The sequence below is a fragment of the Melanerpes formicivorus genome, unplaced genomic scaffold (genome assembly GCF_026170545.1).
Source record: "Melanerpes formicivorus ecotype bairdi unplaced genomic scaffold, bMelFor1.0.p_v2 SCAF_10, whole genome shotgun sequence".
Classification (NCBI taxonomy): Eukaryota; Metazoa; Chordata; class Aves; order Piciformes; family Picidae; genus Melanerpes; species Melanerpes formicivorus.
The window spans coordinates 11,112,240-11,131,098 of NW_027142362.1; the positions used below are offsets into that span (position 1 = coordinate 11,112,240).

At 62.6% G+C, this 18,859-nt stretch overlaps 2 protein-coding genes across 6 annotated transcripts; both read right to left on the bottom strand.

Annotated features, from left to right (window-relative positions):
• Window positions 1-740: 740 nt before the first annotated feature.
• Window positions 741-9,396, bottom strand: MAN2A2 (mannosidase alpha class 2A member 2). Of its 4 annotated transcripts, XM_068143642.1 has the most exons (24): window positions 9,311-9,396; window positions 8,667-8,821; window positions 8,245-8,499; window positions 7,937-8,081; window positions 7,656-7,827; window positions 7,159-7,286; window positions 6,853-7,026; window positions 6,569-6,755; window positions 6,311-6,488; window positions 5,956-6,158; window positions 5,537-5,719; window positions 5,235-5,349; window positions 4,983-5,050; window positions 4,663-4,828; window positions 3,865-4,101; window positions 3,644-3,766; window positions 3,431-3,545; window positions 3,206-3,339; window positions 2,985-3,126; window positions 2,722-2,855; window positions 2,307-2,384; window positions 1,776-1,970; window positions 1,557-1,667; window positions 741-1,124 (listed from the first exon to the last, which is right to left on the bottom strand). In XM_068143642.1, the coding sequence occupies exons 2-24, from the start codon at window positions 8,796-8,798 to the stop codon at window positions 972-974; spliced, it is 3,528 nt and encodes a 1,175-aa protein (XP_067999743.1). In that variant the 5' UTR covers window positions 8,799-8,821; window positions 9,311-9,396; the 3' UTR covers window positions 741-971. The 4 variants fall into 4 exon arrangements, with proteins under 4 accessions (XP_067999743.1, XP_067999744.1, XP_067999741.1 ...); XM_068143643.1 differs by lacking the exon at window positions 2,307-2,384; XM_068143640.1 differs by lacking the exon at window positions 2,307-2,384 and having other exon boundaries at window positions 1,557-1,970.
• Window positions 9,397-9,672: 276 nt separating this feature from the next.
• Window positions 9,673-16,374, bottom strand: FES (FES proto-oncogene, tyrosine kinase). 2 transcript variants are annotated; one of them, XM_068143645.1, is made up of 19 exons: window positions 16,298-16,374; window positions 15,300-15,551; window positions 15,049-15,222; window positions 14,875-14,971; window positions 14,259-14,442; window positions 13,779-13,916; window positions 13,548-13,667; window positions 13,295-13,417; window positions 13,038-13,224; window positions 12,837-12,914; window positions 12,423-12,632; window positions 12,020-12,142; window positions 11,730-11,783; window positions 11,506-11,624; window positions 11,215-11,309; window positions 11,004-11,127; window positions 10,713-10,870; window positions 10,379-10,501; window positions 9,673-10,214 (listed from the first exon to the last, which is right to left on the bottom strand). In XM_068143645.1, exons 2-19 carry the CDS (start codon window positions 15,522-15,524, stop codon window positions 10,072-10,074), a joined length of 2,475 nt encoding a protein of 824 aa, XP_067999746.1. In that variant the 5' UTR covers window positions 15,525-15,551; window positions 16,298-16,374; the 3' UTR covers window positions 9,673-10,071. The 2 variants fall into 2 exon arrangements, with proteins under 2 accessions (XP_067999746.1, XP_067999747.1); XM_068143646.1 differs by lacking the exon at window positions 12,423-12,632.
• Between the last annotated feature and the right edge of the window lie 2,485 nt (window positions 16,375-18,859).

The window sequence follows — 18,859 nt, forward strand, 5'->3', positions numbered from 1 at the left end:
CCCATGCACAGCAGAGTCTGGCTCCTACAGCAGCTGCAGGAATTCCAGCTCACAGCACAGCTGACAGCTCCAGCCTCAGGAGGCTGCTTTGCCAGGGTGCATGTGTAGGTGCCGCCCAGCAGGAACCAGGCTGCCAGGATCACACCAAAAACGAGTTAAAGACACCAAATTTGGGAGAGGTCATTCCCAAGCACAGCCCAGATGTTGCTGCCCATACAGGCAGCTGTCTAACTTCAGTCTGCATCCTGTGCCCCTTGCTCCTACCAAGACTGGCCACACCACTGGCCTTTCACACATGCCCAGGGCCCCATAGCCAGCTCAGCCCTAGGATCACCTTCAGGGCAGAGATTCCATAGAGCAGAGTCTGTCACAGCCCTGGCAGCCCCACCAGCACGTGCAGATTAGCCCCTGTCTTCCAGGACTATTGTTCCCAGCACCACCAGCATGAGAACCACAAAGCAGACACGAGTGGGGCCCTTGGAAACGGCATCATGTTTCCCACCAGCTCCAGTGAGCTCTTTCTCCAGTCCACAGCACCTCCCTGCCAGCTGCCCCAGCCTCAGCAGGCTCCTGGCACACCCTGGGTTGAGGGAAGCCCAGCATGGGCCCCTATCCCATGACGCTGGGGTTGGCACCCTCCCGGGCAGCCATGCTGCCAGCAGCGGCAGAGCCCAGCCCACTGCCCCCACCAGTGCTGTGCCCGGTGCAGCACCCAGCCCATGGCCTCTATGCCACGCAGCTTCTGGCAGCCTCTGCACTGCCGTGCCCCAGCAGTTTGCTTTGAAATCTACCCGAGAACACAGGACTAATAAATTAGAAGGTAGCAGCCTCTGAAAGTCCAGCACCTCCTGCCAGTGCCTGCCATGGGCCCACTGGCCCAGCCCCTCGTGGGCCATGCTGCCGGGTGCTGCCGGGCCCAGCGCCGCTCCCAGGCTGCCCGGCCAGTCTGCTCCATCCCGATCCAGGAGATGCTACCCCAGGCGGACACGGAAAGTGGCAATTTCCATGGGGTCCAGGTGGACATTAGTGACGTTGGAGGCTGTGCCCAATGGGTACATCAAGGTCAGTGAGGTGGGCTGCAGGGAGCTCAGCTCCAGTCCTTGGAACAGGCTGCCCAGGGCCAGCTGAGGAGAGGAAGAGAGCAGGAAGAAGGGTGAGTGACCCAGGTGAGCAGGACATGGTGCCTGGCAGCGCAGCACTGTGCATGAGGCAGCCCCACATACCCTGTGCCCCCCCAGCACTACCCTGGCCCAGTCCAATACAGGCTCTCCTCTCCCTTCCTGGAGGCTGCAGGGCTCATGGAAGGCTCTAGACCCCTGTTCATGAGAAGCCAACATCCTCCAGCTTTGTCTGGGCAAGGGGCAGAGCAGGGCTGTAGTGTGGGCCTCTTGTCCAGCCACTGGCTCAGGGATGCTCATGCTGGAGGACCTGAGGCCCCTCATCCTCCATCCTGGCTTGCAATGAACACAGGAGACAGGAGGCTTGGTGCCAGATGTGCCAGGGGCCCCAGCCTGGCTCTTACTCAGCAGTGGGTAGAAGCCACAGCCCAGTCCTACCTTGCCATGGCTGGTGGTGCAGTTAAAGCCCAGGTTCTTGGCTTCTAGGCTGCAGTCAAAGCCTTTGCGGTGCAGGATCAGGGCTGCCTCAGCTGATGGGAGTGACTCCTCCTGCCAGGGAGTCAGGGTGTGAGATGCTATGCTAGGGACACATTTGAGACAGACCACATGGAGTCCTATTGCTCCTGGCCCTGGCTGCTTACAGGGCACACAGCTCACCTCTGCCTGCAGCGTCCGCAGGTTAAGGATGTGGAAGTCGCAGGGAAGAGTGGTGGAAAGGGGTGCGAAGGAGCGCAGGGCTGGTGGAGCCAGCTTCTCCTGGACCACAGGCATGACCAGGGCTTCAGCATTCAGGTGCATGGAGGTGATGTGGCTCATCAGGGAGGGGAAGCTGATTGGGCGCCCATCCTGAATCTGTCAGAGAGCACGGGGGTCAGCACAGGACTGGGGAGTAGCAGGGGCCACTGGAGCCTGAATATGGCTCCTGGGACATCCTGCTTCTTGCAGCCCCTCCAGCAGCACCCAGAGGACAGGCACCTGCCAGCACAGGTCACCCAGAGCTGCCCCATCCCCAGGCTTCACCTCCTCCCCAGCACCCCCAGAGGGATGGTGGCTGCAGGCCAGGCAACTGGCATAAAGCCAGTCCAGCCGACAGTCAAGACTACAGGTTGCCTACAGGGCCTGGCTAGTGTAGGAGCTAGCATCTAGTGCACCAGACAGGGAGAGAGATGGGGCCAGGCCGGCCGTTACCTCAGGGCTGCCAGTCCGGGCGCCGGGGAAGCCCAAGGCTCTAAACACGGAGGCAAGTTTGGAAAAGAAGCTGGAGCTCTGAGTGGGTGACATGGTACATGCATAGAGAGTGGCAAGGGGGTGGGATGAAAACACCATGGTTACAAGGGTGAGATGGTTCTGCAGGGACTAACCACCTGCATGGCTTTGTGGGGACTAACCCCCAGGATAGTCCCATGCTCCCCAGAGGCCCTGCTCCAGGTCTGTCTACATCCAATGACAGTGCAGTGGCTGGAGGGCCAGGGGACAGCAGGGCAGGAGACTGTGCACATAGTCACAGGTGGCTTTCTGCGGACACCTCCACCGTGCTCTGTCCCAAGGCAGGGGTGGGGGCACCGTGCCCAACCTCAGTCCTGCAGCCTCCCAGCCCACACACCTTGTTGGCGGTGGCACGGCGCTCGAGCAGCAGGCGGAAGTGGTTGCAGGTCCGCTTGTTGTCCTTCAGCCCTTGGCCCAGGCCCCGGTTGTCATCCTGCATGAGGCGCCGGTCCAGGATCACCTCCAGCTGGCCTGAAGAGAGGGCATCTCAGCACTGTGGGCTTTAACAGTCACCCTACACCCAGCACTCTCCTCCACATCCTCCTGTGCCCAGCACAGCCATGGCTCCACAGCAGGCACAGCCCCACAGCCCTGGCTCACCGCTGCTGAGGCTGGAGACACCCAGAGCCTGGGCTGTGTGCAGTGTCAGGCGGCTCTGCATGTCCTGGATGTAGGCCATGGTGGGCATGGGGTAGAAGTTGGCCTGCAGTGGCAGCTTCCGATGGTAGCGACGGGGCTGGATCTGCCAAAGGACAGAGGTCAGTGGCTGGAGTGCTGTCCCTGCATGGGCAGCTGCTGTCCCTCCCCAGGCTCCTGGGTACCTGGAAGCCATTGAGGTCTGTGAAGAAGGTGTCATCACTCTCGATATCAGTACTGAAACGCAGGGCCAGCTCCTTGTTGACATGGTCACGAATGTCCACTAGGCAAGACATGTCCAGGGACAGGCCCTCCACCCCTGTGGGCAGGCAGTGAGGGGCTGGCCCCATGGGTATCATCCGAAACTCCCAGGCCAGTGACCTCCCTGGCACAGCTTCATGTTGCCTCACCTGGCACGTTGTAAAGCCGCACCACAGCCTGGACATGCTGGTAGTAGCTGGCCACCTCTGAGAAGAGGGGTCCTTCCGTCACCCGCACTACTGGGGGGTCCTTGGGATTGTAGGGCTGTGGGGAAGGAGGGTTGTGCGGAGGCTGCTGTCTGCGAGACTGGCACGAGGCCATAAGCACGGCTGCCAGGCAGCTCACAGGGGCCATCCCTGTACCTTGGCCTCGCCGTCAGGCAAGAAGAGATAGGCTCCACTTTTGTCCTTGGAGCTCCTGGTGCCGTAGACAAAGAACTGGCTGTTCACTCTCTGCTCCCGTTCCTCCCCAGCTTGGCGGATGCTCTGTGGGGCCAGCACAGTGGTGAGCACCCCAGCACAAGGCACTGCCAGGCCTCCCTCCCTTTCTTCGCTCCAAGCCAGGTACCAGCCCCCGCACTCACCTGCAGCAGGCCCGAGTGCCCTGAGAAGCAGGCCCGCAGGTGCTGGGTCTCCAGGCAGAAGTCATCGGCGGCATCCGGAAGGACTTGCAGGGGCACGGCGGTGGGCTTGTGCACGGGAACGTCGCGGCCGTGCAGGTAGAGCCGCAGGGAGGAAGGCAGCGTGGCCTGGCCGTCGAAAGAGCGCTGCAGCTGCAGCACGCGCAGCCCCAGCGCGGGCAGCCGGGCCAGCACCGAAACCTGTGGGCACCCGGGCACCTGAGCCAGCGCCTCGCCCTAGGGCACCTGATGGTTCTTTGCAGGGCAAAGACCTCAGCTCAGGTCTTCTGGGGCTTCTGCTGAGGGGGATGTGCATGCTGGTCCGGGCCTTTGTGAGCAGCTGGACCTCCTGTTGGGATGTGGGGATGCTTGCTGCCATAAAGGACAGCTCATGGGGTAGTGTCCTATGGCAGGAGGCTGGCACACATGAGCCATACAGGTTGAGGAGTTCATGAGGGGCTCACAAGCAATGAGAGCTTGTGTTAAGGTGGGGGGACACTTGTGGCCACAGAGGGCTCATAAGGTGGTGTCCCACGTGAGGATAGAAGGTTGGCACACACAGGTTGTGCAGGCTAAGAGCTTCAGGAGAGATTCAGCATGGATTCATGAGCAGTGGGAGCTTCTGTTGGGAAATGGGGACACTTGGTACCACAGAGGAAGACTCATAGGGTGTCCCACGCTGTCCCATGCAAGGACAGGAGCCTGACATGTTTGGGCTGCACAAGCCAGGGATGGCAGACAGTGGCACCAAGGAATTTGTACCTGGTAGACATCAGGCACTGCATTGGTGGCAGAGTCCCAGCGTGGGCTGAGCTGGGAAGGCAGGGGAAGCCCCTCCTCAGAGAGCACACGCACATGTGGGGAGTCCACCAGCACGGGCACCAGGCTCAGGCGCTCCTGCTCCAGCGGGTTGAACACCACCAGGAACCTGTGGTGAGGTCACACTAGAAGGGCCTCCCCATGGTGTGCCAGCTGCCCCACACCACCCACAGGTGCCATGCACCCACCCACCGCTTCACAAGAGTCCCAGGGCCCCCCATCACTGCCCCCCACAGCCCTATAAGCCCTGAGGCAGCCTGTACCGTGGTGAGGTTTCCAGTTTGACCACTGTTCTCTCTGGAAGGGAGTCCTGACTGGGGCGTGTGTCATCCTGGGGAGAGGAGTGGTCAGAACCATGGTGTGCCTGCCACCCACATGGACGTGGGCACAGCTGGGACCATGTCCCCAGCCCAGCACCAGGCAGGCAGGGCTGTGTTCCTGGGGCACAGGGACAGCTGTCCCAGCATGGCCTGGGATGCTGGGGCACAGGGATCCACGAGCAGGGTGCTGCTCACCATGCCCAGGAAGGGTGCTGCAGGGTCGTGGCGGAAGGTGTCCTTGTCCTCCAGCACAAGGTAATGTGCGGCATTGATGATGACATGCTTGAGGTTGGTGAGGGACTGGAACAGCCTAAGGCACAGGCAGATCAAGCCATACAGGATTGTCCTCACCTCTATCCCACCTCCCCTTTACAGATCCCTCACCTCCCCCTGGGAGAGAGGACCCCCCACTCTGAGCCACACTCCCAGCCCTGTGCCCACCAGCCCCAATCTGAGATGGACCCCCTTGGGGCTGTGCCCTGGCCCCCAGCACGCACCGGACTCCATAGTCAACAGCCACAGCCTCCTTGGCGGTGCCGGTGATGGCATCGTGGTGCTGGAAGAGGCCCAGGTTGCGGCGGGCGTTGCTCAGCAGGGAGTAGTCAGAGAGTGGGTACCTGCCGGTGATCCCAGCGCGGCGGGCGTGGGCGAGTGCCAGGCTGTACAGGATCTCTGCCCCGCTGCGCAGGACAGTGTCACCAACGGGCCCTGCCCCAGCATCCCAATGCCAGGATGGGGGCAGAGGATGAACAGCCAGCCCAGCTCATGCATTCTCCATGCCAAGGGGTGAGGGTTTGGCAGTGCCTGGGCCATGCAGGGGCCACCCCCAACATATCAGCAGCTGGGCACAGACCAAGGGACTGCCAAAACTCCCAGGTACTGCCTGTGCCCCCCAACCCCAAGCCCTGCCCCTCACCGGAGATGGGCCTCCAGCACCCGGTCCAGGCTCTTGTAGAAGGGCCGGGAGGTGTAGTAGCCTGTCCAGTAGTGGTCTTCCCGGTCCGCGTAGGAGAAGAAATCCCCACTCAGTACTGGGAACCCTGGCAGCTTCATCCCTGGCACGATGCCCACCTTCTTGTACAGGGCATCAAAGTAGTCTGAGAGCGTCCCAAACTGCGCCTGCAGAGCAGCACGTGCAGCTCTGAGCATGGCGGGGCGCTGCCACGGCCTCCCACCAGCCCTCCCAGCACCACCCACCCTCTGGTGCCTTCCAACAACCTCCACCCACGGAGTCCTGCTTTCCTCAGCTCCCAGACGGCTCCTGCTCATACCTGGACGTGGAGGCTGGGCTGGGAGTTGAGGAAGTCGAAGATGCGCTGGTAGTTGAGGAACTGGGCGTCCCACTCCTGCGGCTTGTCGTAGCGGAAGTCATCACCCAGGGGCACCAGCAGCACCTTGCTGCGGAACAGCTTGGACTTCTTGCGGTACTGGTCCAGCAGCAGCTGGGCTCTGCAGGGGGCGACAGGGCATGAGAGCGGGTCCCGGGCACGGCCAAAGGGCTTTGAGCTGCTCGTTCCCGCCACACTCACCGCTCTGCCACATTGGCATCAGTGATGGCTCGGGGAGGAACCTTCCACGGGCAGTTGATCCGCCCGCCAGGCAGGCGCTTGAAGTCAAACTGGCAGCAGATCTTGGGGTCAGGCCCACAGGTGTGGGGCACATCGTAGCTGTAGAAGGGCATCATGTGGCAGAAGATGTCGGTGCTGGTGTCTGTATCTATGGACCCAAGGACAAATGAGCCCCAGTGCACACTCTCCCTTGCCTATCAGCAAAAAGGGGTCCCCTCTGAGGCCCCCTCCCAACAGCCCCTCACCCCATGTCTGTCTCCACATGAACTCCAGGTTCTGGGTGGCAGCAAAGTGCTTCTTGATGGCATAGTGCACACGCTGGATGAGCATGGCTGTCAGATTGGAGCGCTTCAGCAGGTAGGGCATGGTGGAGCTGTACCCAAAGGGGTCAACTGCCCAGCCTGAGCGGGGTGTCACACCTGGGAACAGAGAGACCATCAGCATCTCCCAGGAGGAAGCTGATGCTAGGGATGAGGGTGTCTGCTGGCACATCCCACAGGCCTCCAGCTAGCATCCCGCCTCTCCTGCCCAGCATCCCCTGCAGCTCTCACCAATGTTCTTCTCCAGCCACTGGTGCCCCTCAATCAGCTGGTCTATCATGGCGAAGTAGTGGGAATTGGCCTCATCAGGCATCACCCAGCCACCTGTCACCATCTCTAGCTGCCCATTGCCAATCAGCCTGCAAAAGGGACACAACACAGTCCTGGTCTCCAGTTCTCCCACCCTGCTGAGGGTACCTTTGTGAGGTGCTGGCACTGCTCTAGCTCTGCACTCAGTGCCCAGGGTTACAGCAATGAGAGGAAGTCCCCCATCCCCAGGAGCAAGCACAGAGAGTGGTACAAGTCGAGACCTGTCTGCCCTGGCCCTTCGGGTCCCCAGCTCTGGCAGCACTCTGACTCTCACGCTACCCTGCTGTGACTTTGATGTCTTGTGGCACTGAGATATCTGGGCATCTTCATCTGCCCAGAGCCCCTCTGTGCCCATAGCCAGCTCCTCCCACAGTGCTCACCCTGCAGGCAGGGACCACGGGCCAGATGGGTGGCCATACCTCCGCACTGCTGCCCGCTTCTGGGGGCTGATGTTGTCCCACCACTTGGAGAAGAAGGAGATCTCAGACCAAATGAAGCGGCGGCGTGGGTCCTCCTGCATTTTCAGCACCATGCTGTTGAGGATGTGCTGTGTCTGGTCGTAGTAGTACTTGTCAAAGGTCTTGATCCAGCCTGGCAGAATGAGGTGGGGGTCACTGCATGGGGCCCAGCCCTTCCCCACCAGCATTTCTGGAGGGATCAGGCCTGTCCCTACCCTTGCCTACCTTTGCCTCATGCTCACCTGGGTCGTTGTGGGAATGCGGCACCACAAATACCTGCAGGGGCTCCGTGTCCCACTCATTGGGCTCATAGGTGATGTCAAAGCCCTGCTTCCACACCCCACCATCCTGGTTGTCGAAGGGCAGCAGGGAGTACACAGCCAGCATCTGACAGGAGGGAGACCAGACTTAAGGCAGACACAGAGCTGAGAGACCCCTAGAAGAGCAGGGTCAGGACCCCACTGACACCCTGGTACCCCCAGGGCACCCTCAGGGGTGGAGAGCAGGACCCCTTACACTGGTAGAGCCCTGAGCTTCTGGGCCCCCTCACCTGCAGGTCTAGGTTCTGTCCCTTACCCCCCAGGGCAAACTGGCAGTCCTGTGGGGACACAGATAGGAAGCTTGGGCGGCTCTCGGGAGGCAGCACCCAGGACCCATTAGTTGTGTGGTGGGGCAGCGATGGCTGCCCCTCAGCATGGGCCGTCAGCTCCAGAACCGAGTCCTTGATGTGGCTGATGATCTCGTGGTTCTCCTCCAGCAGCTGCTCCAGCTGCTCGATGCGGTTCTGCAGCACCGAAATCTGGCTCTGGGGACACAGACGTGCGGTGAGACCCCCGAGTGCCCCCTGCCAGGAGGGTCTTGGCCACCCTGGGCAGCAGGGACTGAGCCCTGGCCCAGGCCACCGAACAGCCTCAGGCTGTGCCCAGCAGGACCTCGCTGTCCTCGGGCTGCCTGCCCGTCCCCATGGCTCACCCTGGGGAAGTTGCCGCCACTCTGGTGGCGTGCGGGGTCATGCTGCACCCGGTCCAGCATCAAGTAGAGCGAGAAGACGGCCACGCAGAAGATGGCAGCTCCACACACTGTCACCTGCTTCTTCAGCTTCATCCCGGAGGGCCGCAGGGACAGACCTGCAGCGGGACACAGCCGGCTCAGCGCCCCTCTACCAGCCGCGGGGCCGAGGACGGGACGGGCACAGGACGGGGCACCGGGACGGGCGCGGGGACACGACGGGACACGGGGGGCACGGGACAGAGGCCGGCGGCTCCTGCTCGGTGCTCCGGGACGAGCCCACCCGAGAGGCCTGGGGCCGAGCAGCGCTGCCCAGTGTCCCGTGCTCTGCCCAAGGCGATCTTCCTCCTTCTCGCCCTCCCCGCGTCCTACTTCGCTTAATCCGGCCCAGGGTATTTATAGCCTGTGCCAGAGCCGCAAGGGCCAGGGGGCGGCTGGGAGCGAGAGCGGGGCCGGGGCCGAAGCAGGCCGCGGCAGCCCCGCCGAGGCAGGCAGTCCGGGGCCTCTGCACCGCAGCTCGGCACAGGGCCGGCGGCGGCGCGGGCCGGAGCCCCCCCCCGCGGGACGGCTCTGGGGCGGGGACGGGGGCGCGGCCGCTCCGCTCTTACCCTGGGCGGCTCCACGGCCCGTCCCGGCTCCTCACATCGTTCGCCCGCCCCGGGCCCGCCGGCTGCCGTGGCCGGGATGAGCCAGGCCAGGCCCCGCCCGTGAGCCCCGCCCGGGCCCGGCCCCCGCTCCGCCCCCCGCTCCGCCCCCCGCTCCGCCCCCCGCTCCGCCCCCCGCTCCGCCCCCCGCTCCGCCCCCCGCTCCGCCCCCCGCTCCGCCCCCCGCTCCGCCCCCCGCTCCGCCCCCCGCTCCGCCCCCCGCCCGCGCCAGCGGGAGGCGGCTCCGCCGGGCCGCAGACCTCCGAGCGCCTGTGAGCAGCCGCGCCACACCCCATAACCCTGGGGGCGCTCCCGGACACACCTGGCTCCCCGGAGCCCAGGGTCTGGGTCAAGGTGATGCCATCCCTCGGTGTGCCATCCCCCAGCGCACCATCGCGGTGTGCTCTGTCCCACTGTGCCACATTCCGCTGTGCCCAGGCCAGGTGCAGCACACAGTCCCTCTGTCTCCCACGGAGTCTGTTCCCCCTACACTCCCAGATGCGGTTCTGCAGAGCTCAGTTGTTTATTACCCAGGACCAAGCCTGACAGGGGCTGTAGGGATGACATCCCCAGGGGGCTGTGAGAAACCCTTGCCCTGGGCTGGGGAGGGGGCACAGCCATGTTCGGCTGCCCTGCAGCACCTGCTTCTCTGATAGGCCTCATCCAGCTGGGATGGGTCGGGGGCACACAGTGCTGGCCCAAGCAGGGATGCAGGGTGGTGCCTGTCACCGGTGCCGCTTGCGGATGGTGATGAGGTCCTGGTGGATGGTGCTGAAGCTGGGCCGCTTGCGTGGGTCATACTCCCAGCACCTCTGCATCAGCCGGTACACCTCCTCAGGGCACAGCTCGGGGGGGTCCAGCCGCACGCCTGGGGATGTTAGGGATGGGGACATGGCAGCTTGAGCCACTGGCCCCTTATTCCCCATGGCTCTGCCCTGCCCCTCCCATGGGCACAGTTCCACAGCCGACCCAGTGCTGGACCCATGACCCCACAGAGGTCCTCAGGGACCAGACTCCAACCCCACTCCTCACCCTGCTCCACTGCTTCTCGTGTCTGCTGGTTGCTGAGGTTGGAATAGGGAACGGCCCCCAGGCTGAAGGCTTCCCACAGCAGGATCCCAAAGCTCCAGACATCACTCTCTGAGCTGTATCGGCCTGAGAATGTGAGACAGGACAGATGCTGGTGCCTTAGGACACCTATGGTACCGCTGCCCCAGCTGTGCCTACACTGACAAGGGCTGGGGTGCCCTAGGTCTCTCTACCACACTCCCAAGACCAGCGCACAGGAGCAGGACAGTGTATCCCAGGATATTGGCTCCCAGCTGTGCCACGTGGCTGTCAGGCCATGCCTGGCTCCATTCCATACCATAATTCAGTGCTTCAGGGGCGGTCCACTTGACAGGGATCTGCTTCATCCCACCCGTGGAGGCGTAGATGCCATCCTCCTCCTCCCGTGACATCCCAAAGTCGCTGATCTTCAGGATGTTCTTTTCCGTCACCAGGCAGTTGCGAGCAGCCAGGTCCCTGAGATGGCCCAGAGCCAACAGCCACAAACCCAGATATCGCCAGGGGCATCAGCTTGGCATGGGATAGGGGTAGCAAAGGCCCCAGGGTTTACCTGCCCTACCTATTGCCCACCCCTGCCACCAGAGCCCACCTGTGGATGCAGTGCTTGCTCTCCAGGTACTCCATGCCAGCTGCAGCATTCTCTGTCATCTTGATCAGCTCCTTGATGCGCAGGTGCGTTCCCTCGCTGCGTAGGAAGCTCAAGAAGTCCCCCCCTGTACCCAGGATTGTGGAGCTGGTGGCAGCTGCCCTGGCACACCATGGTATGCACTGGCTGCCCTGGCAGTGTGAGGGCTGCTCACCCTGCACGAGCTCCATGACGATGTAAATGGGCTGCTTCTGGGTGCAGACACCGATGAGCCGCACGATGTTCGGATGGTTGTACTGCTTGAGGATCCTGCGGAGACAGGGAAGGGCACTGTGAGGACCTGGCTGTCCTGGGCACAGACTGCCTCCCTGCCATCCCCAGGACACTCTGACAGCCCTCAGCAAAAGGGTGCTGCAGTCCCAGAAGGGTTTGAACAGCGAGAGGAAAGACAGGTGGGCTGAGACCGTGGTGATGGCTATGAGACCGTGGTGATGGCCATACAGACCTGGCTTCCTGAAGGAACTTGGCCTTGAGCTCGGGTGGGAGGGTTTCCCGGCAGGATTTCACTGCTACAGGGGTGTTATCAGCTCTCAGGCGGCCACTGAACACCTCCCCAAAGTTACCCTGCAAGAGACATGAGGGCATTGGCTCAGCATGCTGTAGCACAGCCTGAAGCAACCCCTCCCCTGCAGACCCCCTTGGACAGCCCCCATGGGCACTCCAACTCACCCGGCCAATGCGCTCCCCCAGCAGCACATCCTCATGGTTGAGCACCCATTTGTCCTGCAGTGAGGGGGCAGTGAAGGTGATAAGCTACCATGCAGCCTGCCCCATGCCCACATTCCCCCTGCAGCCCCAGAGTGGGATCCCCAGCCCCAGGCCCCACCCCGGGGCTGAGTCCCCACATCTGGTTGGCACAGTGCTTGGGGGTCCCAGCCCACCTGTGGGCAGGAGAAGGCACTGGGCAGGTCTGTCCCCTGTGCAGGGGTCTCATCCCTGTCCCCAGTGCCCAGCATCACCTTGGGCACAGCCCTGGCCAGGACGATGCCACTCTTCCGGGTGACAGGTTGCTGGCTCTGCAGGAGGTGCTCGACAAGCAGCGGGATGGTGGGGAAGCCCTCGCCCTCCAGCCGGTACATGTTCTGCAGGAGGGGCAGGCTGAGGGCTTCTCCTGGTGTGCTCATGGGGGCTGGGGAGCACACGGGGAGAGCAGGCACATGGCACACGGCACAGGACACGCACAGCAGGCAGAGGAAGCACACACCAGCAGGCTTGCACCCCATGCTCCACTCAGCACGCTCCAGGACAGGAGGACACAGCTCACACCTTGCACACACATTCCATGTGCTCACACCAAAGCTGTGCCCACTTAGGGACCCCTCACTGCCACCCTCAACGTCTCCCCTTGCTGTGGGCACTCACATCAGCAGCCTGGATGATGAAGTGCCGGGGCTGCCCGTCCCACAGCACACTGAGCACGTACTCCTGCTTGCCCTGGCTCTCCCGCACCAGGAAATCCCCACTGCAGCTCAGCAGCTCCTGTACCTCTGACCTTGGAATGGCCCCATGGTACCAGGCCTGCTGGCACAGTGGCTTCTGCACCTCTGGGATCAGGGGCACGGGAGGTGGTAGCTGGATGGAGATAAGGGTGAGCCCAGTTGTGCCCCTGGGTGGTGCTGGAGATGGGGGCAGCAGCAGAGGGAGCATGGGCTACGGTGTGGAGCAGAGGGGGCTGTGGGGCTGGAGAGGAGAGGGCAGTGGGTACCCAGGGACCAGGAGGCTTGGCAAGCAGGCCGGTCAGGAGGGCAGGGTGGCTGGAGGTGCCCAGGGACTCACTGAGTACTTGGGACTGAAGATGCCAGTGATGTGGTTCTTGAGGGTCTCCAGTGCAGTGGCTCCACTCCGCTCCTGCTCCTGGTGGCAGGTGAAAGCTGTGCCACAGCCAGGTGTGGAGAACCCACCTGTGGCCCATGTACCCACTTGAGTGCCATGTGCCCCGTGTCTGCAGCTCCCAGGGCACAGCAGGGCAGGACTCACCGTGGAGGAGACTGACTGTCGGTCCTCCTGCAGTGGAAGGGCAGGCAGGGGCTCCCCGGTGCCCAGCTCCTCCAGCTTCCCAGCCAGCAGGTCCCGTTGTGCTTGCAGCTTGGCCTGGGTGCAGAGGCAGCTCTCGAGCTGCTGCTGCACCTCTTGCATCCCCTGGCGCTTGCCCAGCAAGTGCACCCTGAAGAGGGGATAGGGTGGTCAGCCCTTGCCTCTGCCACCCCTCCCCTCCCACTCGTGCCACATCTCACCGCTCCCCGGGGCTCAGACCCTGCTCCGCGCCCTGGATCTCTGCCTGCAGCTCCTGCACCTGCTGCTCCTTGCTGCCCACGGCCTCCGTGGCAGCCACTAGCTCCTCCTCCATCCACGTCAGGCTGCAAGGACCATGTGTGGGACAGTGCTGAGCCACGCTGCCAGTGGTCTCCCACGTGCTGGACAGTGCTGAGCTGCAGATAGCAGCAGGCCCCCACCCGTGGCCTCTCTCCCACCCCCTGCCCCACTCACGAGTGCTGGACACTCTCAATGGTCAGTTCGTTCAGCTGCAGCTCCCCCGGTGCCAGCCCCTCCGTCTCCTCCAGCAAGCTCTCATCAAATGACACAGCCGGTGGCACCTCAGAGCTGTACCTGCAGTCACCCAGCACAGCTCTGCCTCCCACCTGCTGCACACCAGCTACTAGCACCCATGGCTGACAGGGCTGTGCCTGGCAGAGGGGCTGCAGCTGCACAGTGCCATACCTGTGGCTCTGGATGAAGCTGCTGTACTCAGTGCCCGGCTCGATGGCCTGGATGGCACTGGTGATTTCCTGATGCACAGCTAACATGTCCTCCTGCACCAGGCTGCTGATGCTGTGGTACTCCCCCAGGATATCCTTCCTGCAGGGATATGGGGGGATGGGGGCTGCCAGGCTTTTGTGGCCCCCAGTCCCCTGGCCCCAGAGCTGCACCAGCACCCCTGCCCCAGCCCTTCCACCTGGTCCGAACATCCTGCTGGCTTATGCCCTCTGTCCTCACATCTCATGTGGCACTGCAGGGCATCACCGTGAGTGCCACAGCATAAGGGGCAGGTGATGGGACAGGGAAGATGTGCATTGCTGATGGAAGGAGCACTGCCAGTTCTTGGGGGCTATGGGGGTGCTCAGAGATGGGCAGCAGGGCATAAGGTGGGTAGCAGGGCACGGGGCAGGCAACAGAAGATGGGGCAAATAGAGCTCTTACACGATGAGGACCATCTCTTGCTGCAGGCTATAGAGGGAGCGGTGGAGGCTGGGCAGTGCCCGCTGGTAGTGGTGCTGGTGGTGGAGCGTGGCTGCCTGCACAGCCAGCACGTACTGGTTGTGCAGGGCATAGAGCTTCCAGAGGCTGCGGACATACTTCTCCTTTGCCTTGTCCCGCTCCTTGTCTGCAGAGAGAAACCATGGAAAACACCCACCACCAGTGTGCCACTGGTCCCAGTGCCATGGCACATGCCTCTGAGAAGCTGGCAAGGGGCATGGACACTGAGCAAGGCTGGAGCAGGGGCCAAGGAGGGTGACAGGGCTGGTAGAGGTGCTAGGGCAGGCAAGAGGGCCAAGACCAGGGGTTCACACCCCTCCCTGTGCACAGGCACATTACTGGCCCATGATGTCCCAAGGCTGTAACCCCTAAGAATTTTACCTGCCTGGGCTATCCCTGTGCCACCTACCCCTAGACACTCCTAGTCCAGGCTGTGTGGTGGGTGCTGCAGGACACAGGGTGTCTGGCCATCCCATACCTGTGAGGGGGGGTGGCAGGGGACACAGAGGGACAGGTACAGAGGAGGATGGGAGCCAAACTGGCACCCAAAGACTGGCACCTTTGCTGGCCTCCTGGTACTTGCGCTTGGCCTGGGCACTGTCCCGTGCCAGGCTGCGATATTGCGCCTTCAGCTTCTCCATCTCCTGCTGTGTGGTCTGGGGAGGAGAAGGCTGTCAGGATGGCAGGGCCAAGCTGTGCCCCCTGCTCCCTGTGCCAGGATGCCTGTACTCACCCGGTTGTACTCCTGCCTGAGCTGCTGCCACTGCTCACTGAAAGCCTTGCGCAGCTGCTGCTTGTCACGGATGAGCAGGTTCAGCTTGGCCAGCGGCCCTGCCGACAGCTCCTCTGCGTGCCGCCGCAGGATCTGGCTCAGCGTCTCCGTCCTGCTCGCCAGCACCCACCAGGACTGCGGGCACAGGGCATGAGGGGTGGCCACCCGCCAGCGCCGCACCCAGCTGTGCTCCAACACAGGGGCGTCCCTACCTCCCCGATCTGTCCGCCATGGTCACTGGCACGGAGCTGGCTGGAGCCCTCCTGCTTCTCCAGCTGGGAGAACATCTGGTGCAGCATCCCCGCGTACTCCCGGTCACTCTTGGCACGCTGAGACATCCACTTCTTCATCAGCTCCAGCAGGCGCAGCTCGCTGTCCTGCAGCCGCAGCAGCGCACTGTGCCCCTGTGGGCACCACAGCTCTGGCCCAAAGCCCATGGCACCACCGTCCCGGGCAGGAGGAAGCTGTGAAGTGGCAGCAGAGCCTAAGTCGTGGCTGCTGCGCCGAGCCTCACGCAACTGTCACCAGTGGCCAAGACCCTTTGCATCTCATACCCTCCCCTGCCACCTCTGTGTCACCTGGCCATGGTGCCTGGGCTGGCAGCAGTGGGGTATGGGGGCTGCCCTGCCCCACACCATCTGCCTTGCAAAGCACATTCAAAGCAGGTGGGAGTGTTGAGGGCACCCCGAGGAGCAGCTGGGGCCCACAGGGATGGGACAAGGGAGGAGGAAGTTGTGAGGTGAAAACCAGCAGCGTCACCACTGCCATGTGCCGTGTCGTGCCCCCCACCCCAGCCAGGCACCAGCCTTATACAGTCCAGCAGCTCCAGTCCCTTTCTGCTCATTGGCATGGACACCCCTGTGCCTGTAGCAGGGGCTACTGGGCACATGGGGATGGGAGAGTTCCTGAGGGCCAAGGCACGGGCAGGGGAACTGGCAGGAGGAGAGAAAGGGTCCTGAGCCCCAAGGGAAGGAGCCAAGCTTGGATGTGTCCCAGGATTCCAATGGTACCAGCCTCAGTGCCAGGGTGCCCTGCCCCATAGCAAGGGCCCAGTCTGAGCAGGAGGGTGCTGGGGCACGTCTCTGTGTAGGGCAGAAAGTCCCTGGCACAGCCTTCAACTCTGTGTATGGCAGAGCCGAGACTCACCCCCAACCCCACAAAGGGATCCCCTGTCCCTGCCAGTCCCCACTGGGGCATTTGCCCCTCCAACCTGCGTGTGGCGTGAGGTCCCTGCCGTGGGGCTGCCGCTGGTGTCCTCCCAGGGACGGGGCCGGCGCAGTCTGGACCTGGTGCAGCTCTGGCTCCTGGGGAGGAACAGGAAACCCAGCGCTGACCATAGAGCCATTGCGAGATTTCCTGCACTTCCTCCCCTCCCTGCAGTACCCGCGCCCAGAGCCGACGCCAACACACGGCACTGCCGTAGCTGGGCAGCCCCCAGCCCTGCCACCCCTCCTAGCTGCCTCACACCAAAGCCTGGCACTGTCAGGATCTGGCCCTGCGGGAGCCCTGGGTCTTCCCCACCCTGTTGTGGTGCACAGGCCTCAGCCCCAGCAAGGTCTCACCTGCACCCAGTCCTGCCTGTCCTCCGGCCCCTTCCCATATCTCAGCTTCTCTGGCTGTAAGGACAGGGGAGAAAGCCTTGGGGTCCCCAGGGCTCTAAGCAGCCCCACTGAAGGCAGACCACCAAAGGATGCAGCCAAGCTGATTCCAGTTTTAGAGGAAGCTGGGGGAAATTTGTGTCAGAGAGGAGCTTTGCTGATTTGCTGTCCCTTGGCTGAACAACACCTGGGCGGTCACACCAAGGAGTGGCACAACGGCACAACGTGGCATAGCATGGCACAGCCAGAGGCTGCCAGTGCCCTGGGCACAGGCCCCAGGAAGCACACCAGCTGTGCCAAGTGACACCAGTTCCACTCAGAGTGACCACAGGGCTCCTGGGCAAGAGCACCCCCACATCATGCCCCATTTGCTGCCTGCCTAGGTGAGAATTTGAGAGCTGCCACATGTCCCAGGGTCCCAGTCACCCACTAACTGGTCACCTGGTAACTGGCCCAAGCCCCAGGGGGTCCTGTCTGCTAGGGGGGACCTTGCTGCTCCCCTTTCCCTCTGCCCCATTCAGCTGCCCAGAGCACTCACTGCTGATGCTCTCTGGCATTGCCAGCGTCAGGCTCCCTGGAAACAGTAATTTCTGCTGCGTGTTTGCAGGTGAGAGCAGCTCCACCAGCACCAGCTCTGCAGCTTGCCTTCAGCCCTGCTGCCTCACCACCTGCCCAGGAAGTTTGATTTTCTGCCTGAGCTGTGGGTGCCACTGGCAGCAGCCCCACCAGTCCCAGAAACACTGGTAGCATTGGCACAAGCTCAGCAAGAGTTTTGCGAGCAGGACTGAAGTGCTGCTTCTCCTCACCCTGCCATCTTTCCATTATCCCAGCACCTCCTGGGCAGCACAGGTCCCCTCCACGCCTACCCCAGGCTGCACTGGGCACCTCTGGCAGGAGGCATACAAACCTGAAGGCTGCCCCCTCCATTGTGCCAGACTGGCCAGGACCATACTGCAAGGCTCAGGGTGCAGCAGTGGGTGCAGCAGCTCTCCTTCCCTGGAAGCCTCTGCTGCTGCCTGCATCAGGAAGGTTGTAGTGGGTCAAACCACAGGTCACCCAGTTTCACATCCTCTACACACCCTCCTGCAGAGCCTGGGGAGGCTGCAGCCTCTGTCTGTTCCCTGGCCGGTGCCCTCACTGCAGCACCCAGCTGCAAGATGCCAGCTCGGCTGCACAGCTCCCAGCTGAGGGGCAGTGGGGACCTGTCTCCACCACAGCTTCAGGAGAAAAGGAAGAGGGGTCTAGGCGGCCTCTACACGGCAGGGAACTTGCTGCTGACCACAGGAGTCACCACAGCTGCAGGCTCTGCAGAGATGAGTTGCTTCGAGAGTGAGCACAGACGCTGCTGGGGGCTTGGGGACCCATGAGGAATCTGGTGGGGCTGGGGTGGGCTCTGCCTGAGGCTTGGACGTGGCATGAGCAGGTCACAGGTCCAGTCTGGCTGTGCCTGCCCCAGGTCTGCCCTGTGGACATCATGCTGTGGCTGTAGGGTGGCACTGGGCATGGAGGCTGCAGCATGGGAGCTCAGCCAGCACCTAGGCTGCAGGGGAGGGCCTAGCCCTGTGCAGCAGAAAAGGAGTGCAAGATCCCCCAGGCTTTGCACCCCCTTCCCTTCACTATAGCCAGGTTGCAAGTTAGCTCTCCTTGCTGTGGGCTCCTGATAAGCAGCTGCTGAGGTGAGGAAGCTGGGCCCTGGGTACTGAGTCCCCTCCACATCCCCAAACAGCAGCACCCTGCCCAGCTCTAGCTCCTGCCTGCAGTTGTGCAGAGCAGCCTCCAGCTCTGGGGTCCTCAGCACCTGTTGAGCCACAGAATCCCAGATTGTTTTAGGGGGAAAGGTACTTTCAAAGCTCATCCCATCCAAAGACCCTGCAGTCAGCAGGGACACCTACAACTAGAGCAGGTTGCTCAGAGCCCCAGACAACCTGACCTGCAATGGCTCCAGGGTGGGGCATCTCCCACCTCTCTGGGCAGCCTGCGCCAGGCTCTCACCACCCTCAGTGTCAAACATTTCTCTTTTCTCTCCCTCTTTTAATTAAAACCATCACCCCTTGTCCTGTCACAACAGGCCCTGCTCAAAAGTCTTGTCTCCAGCTTTCTGATGGGCCCTTTTCAGCACTGAAAGGCCACCAAAGGGTCTCCCTGGAGGCTTCCAGGCAGGACAACCCAAACTC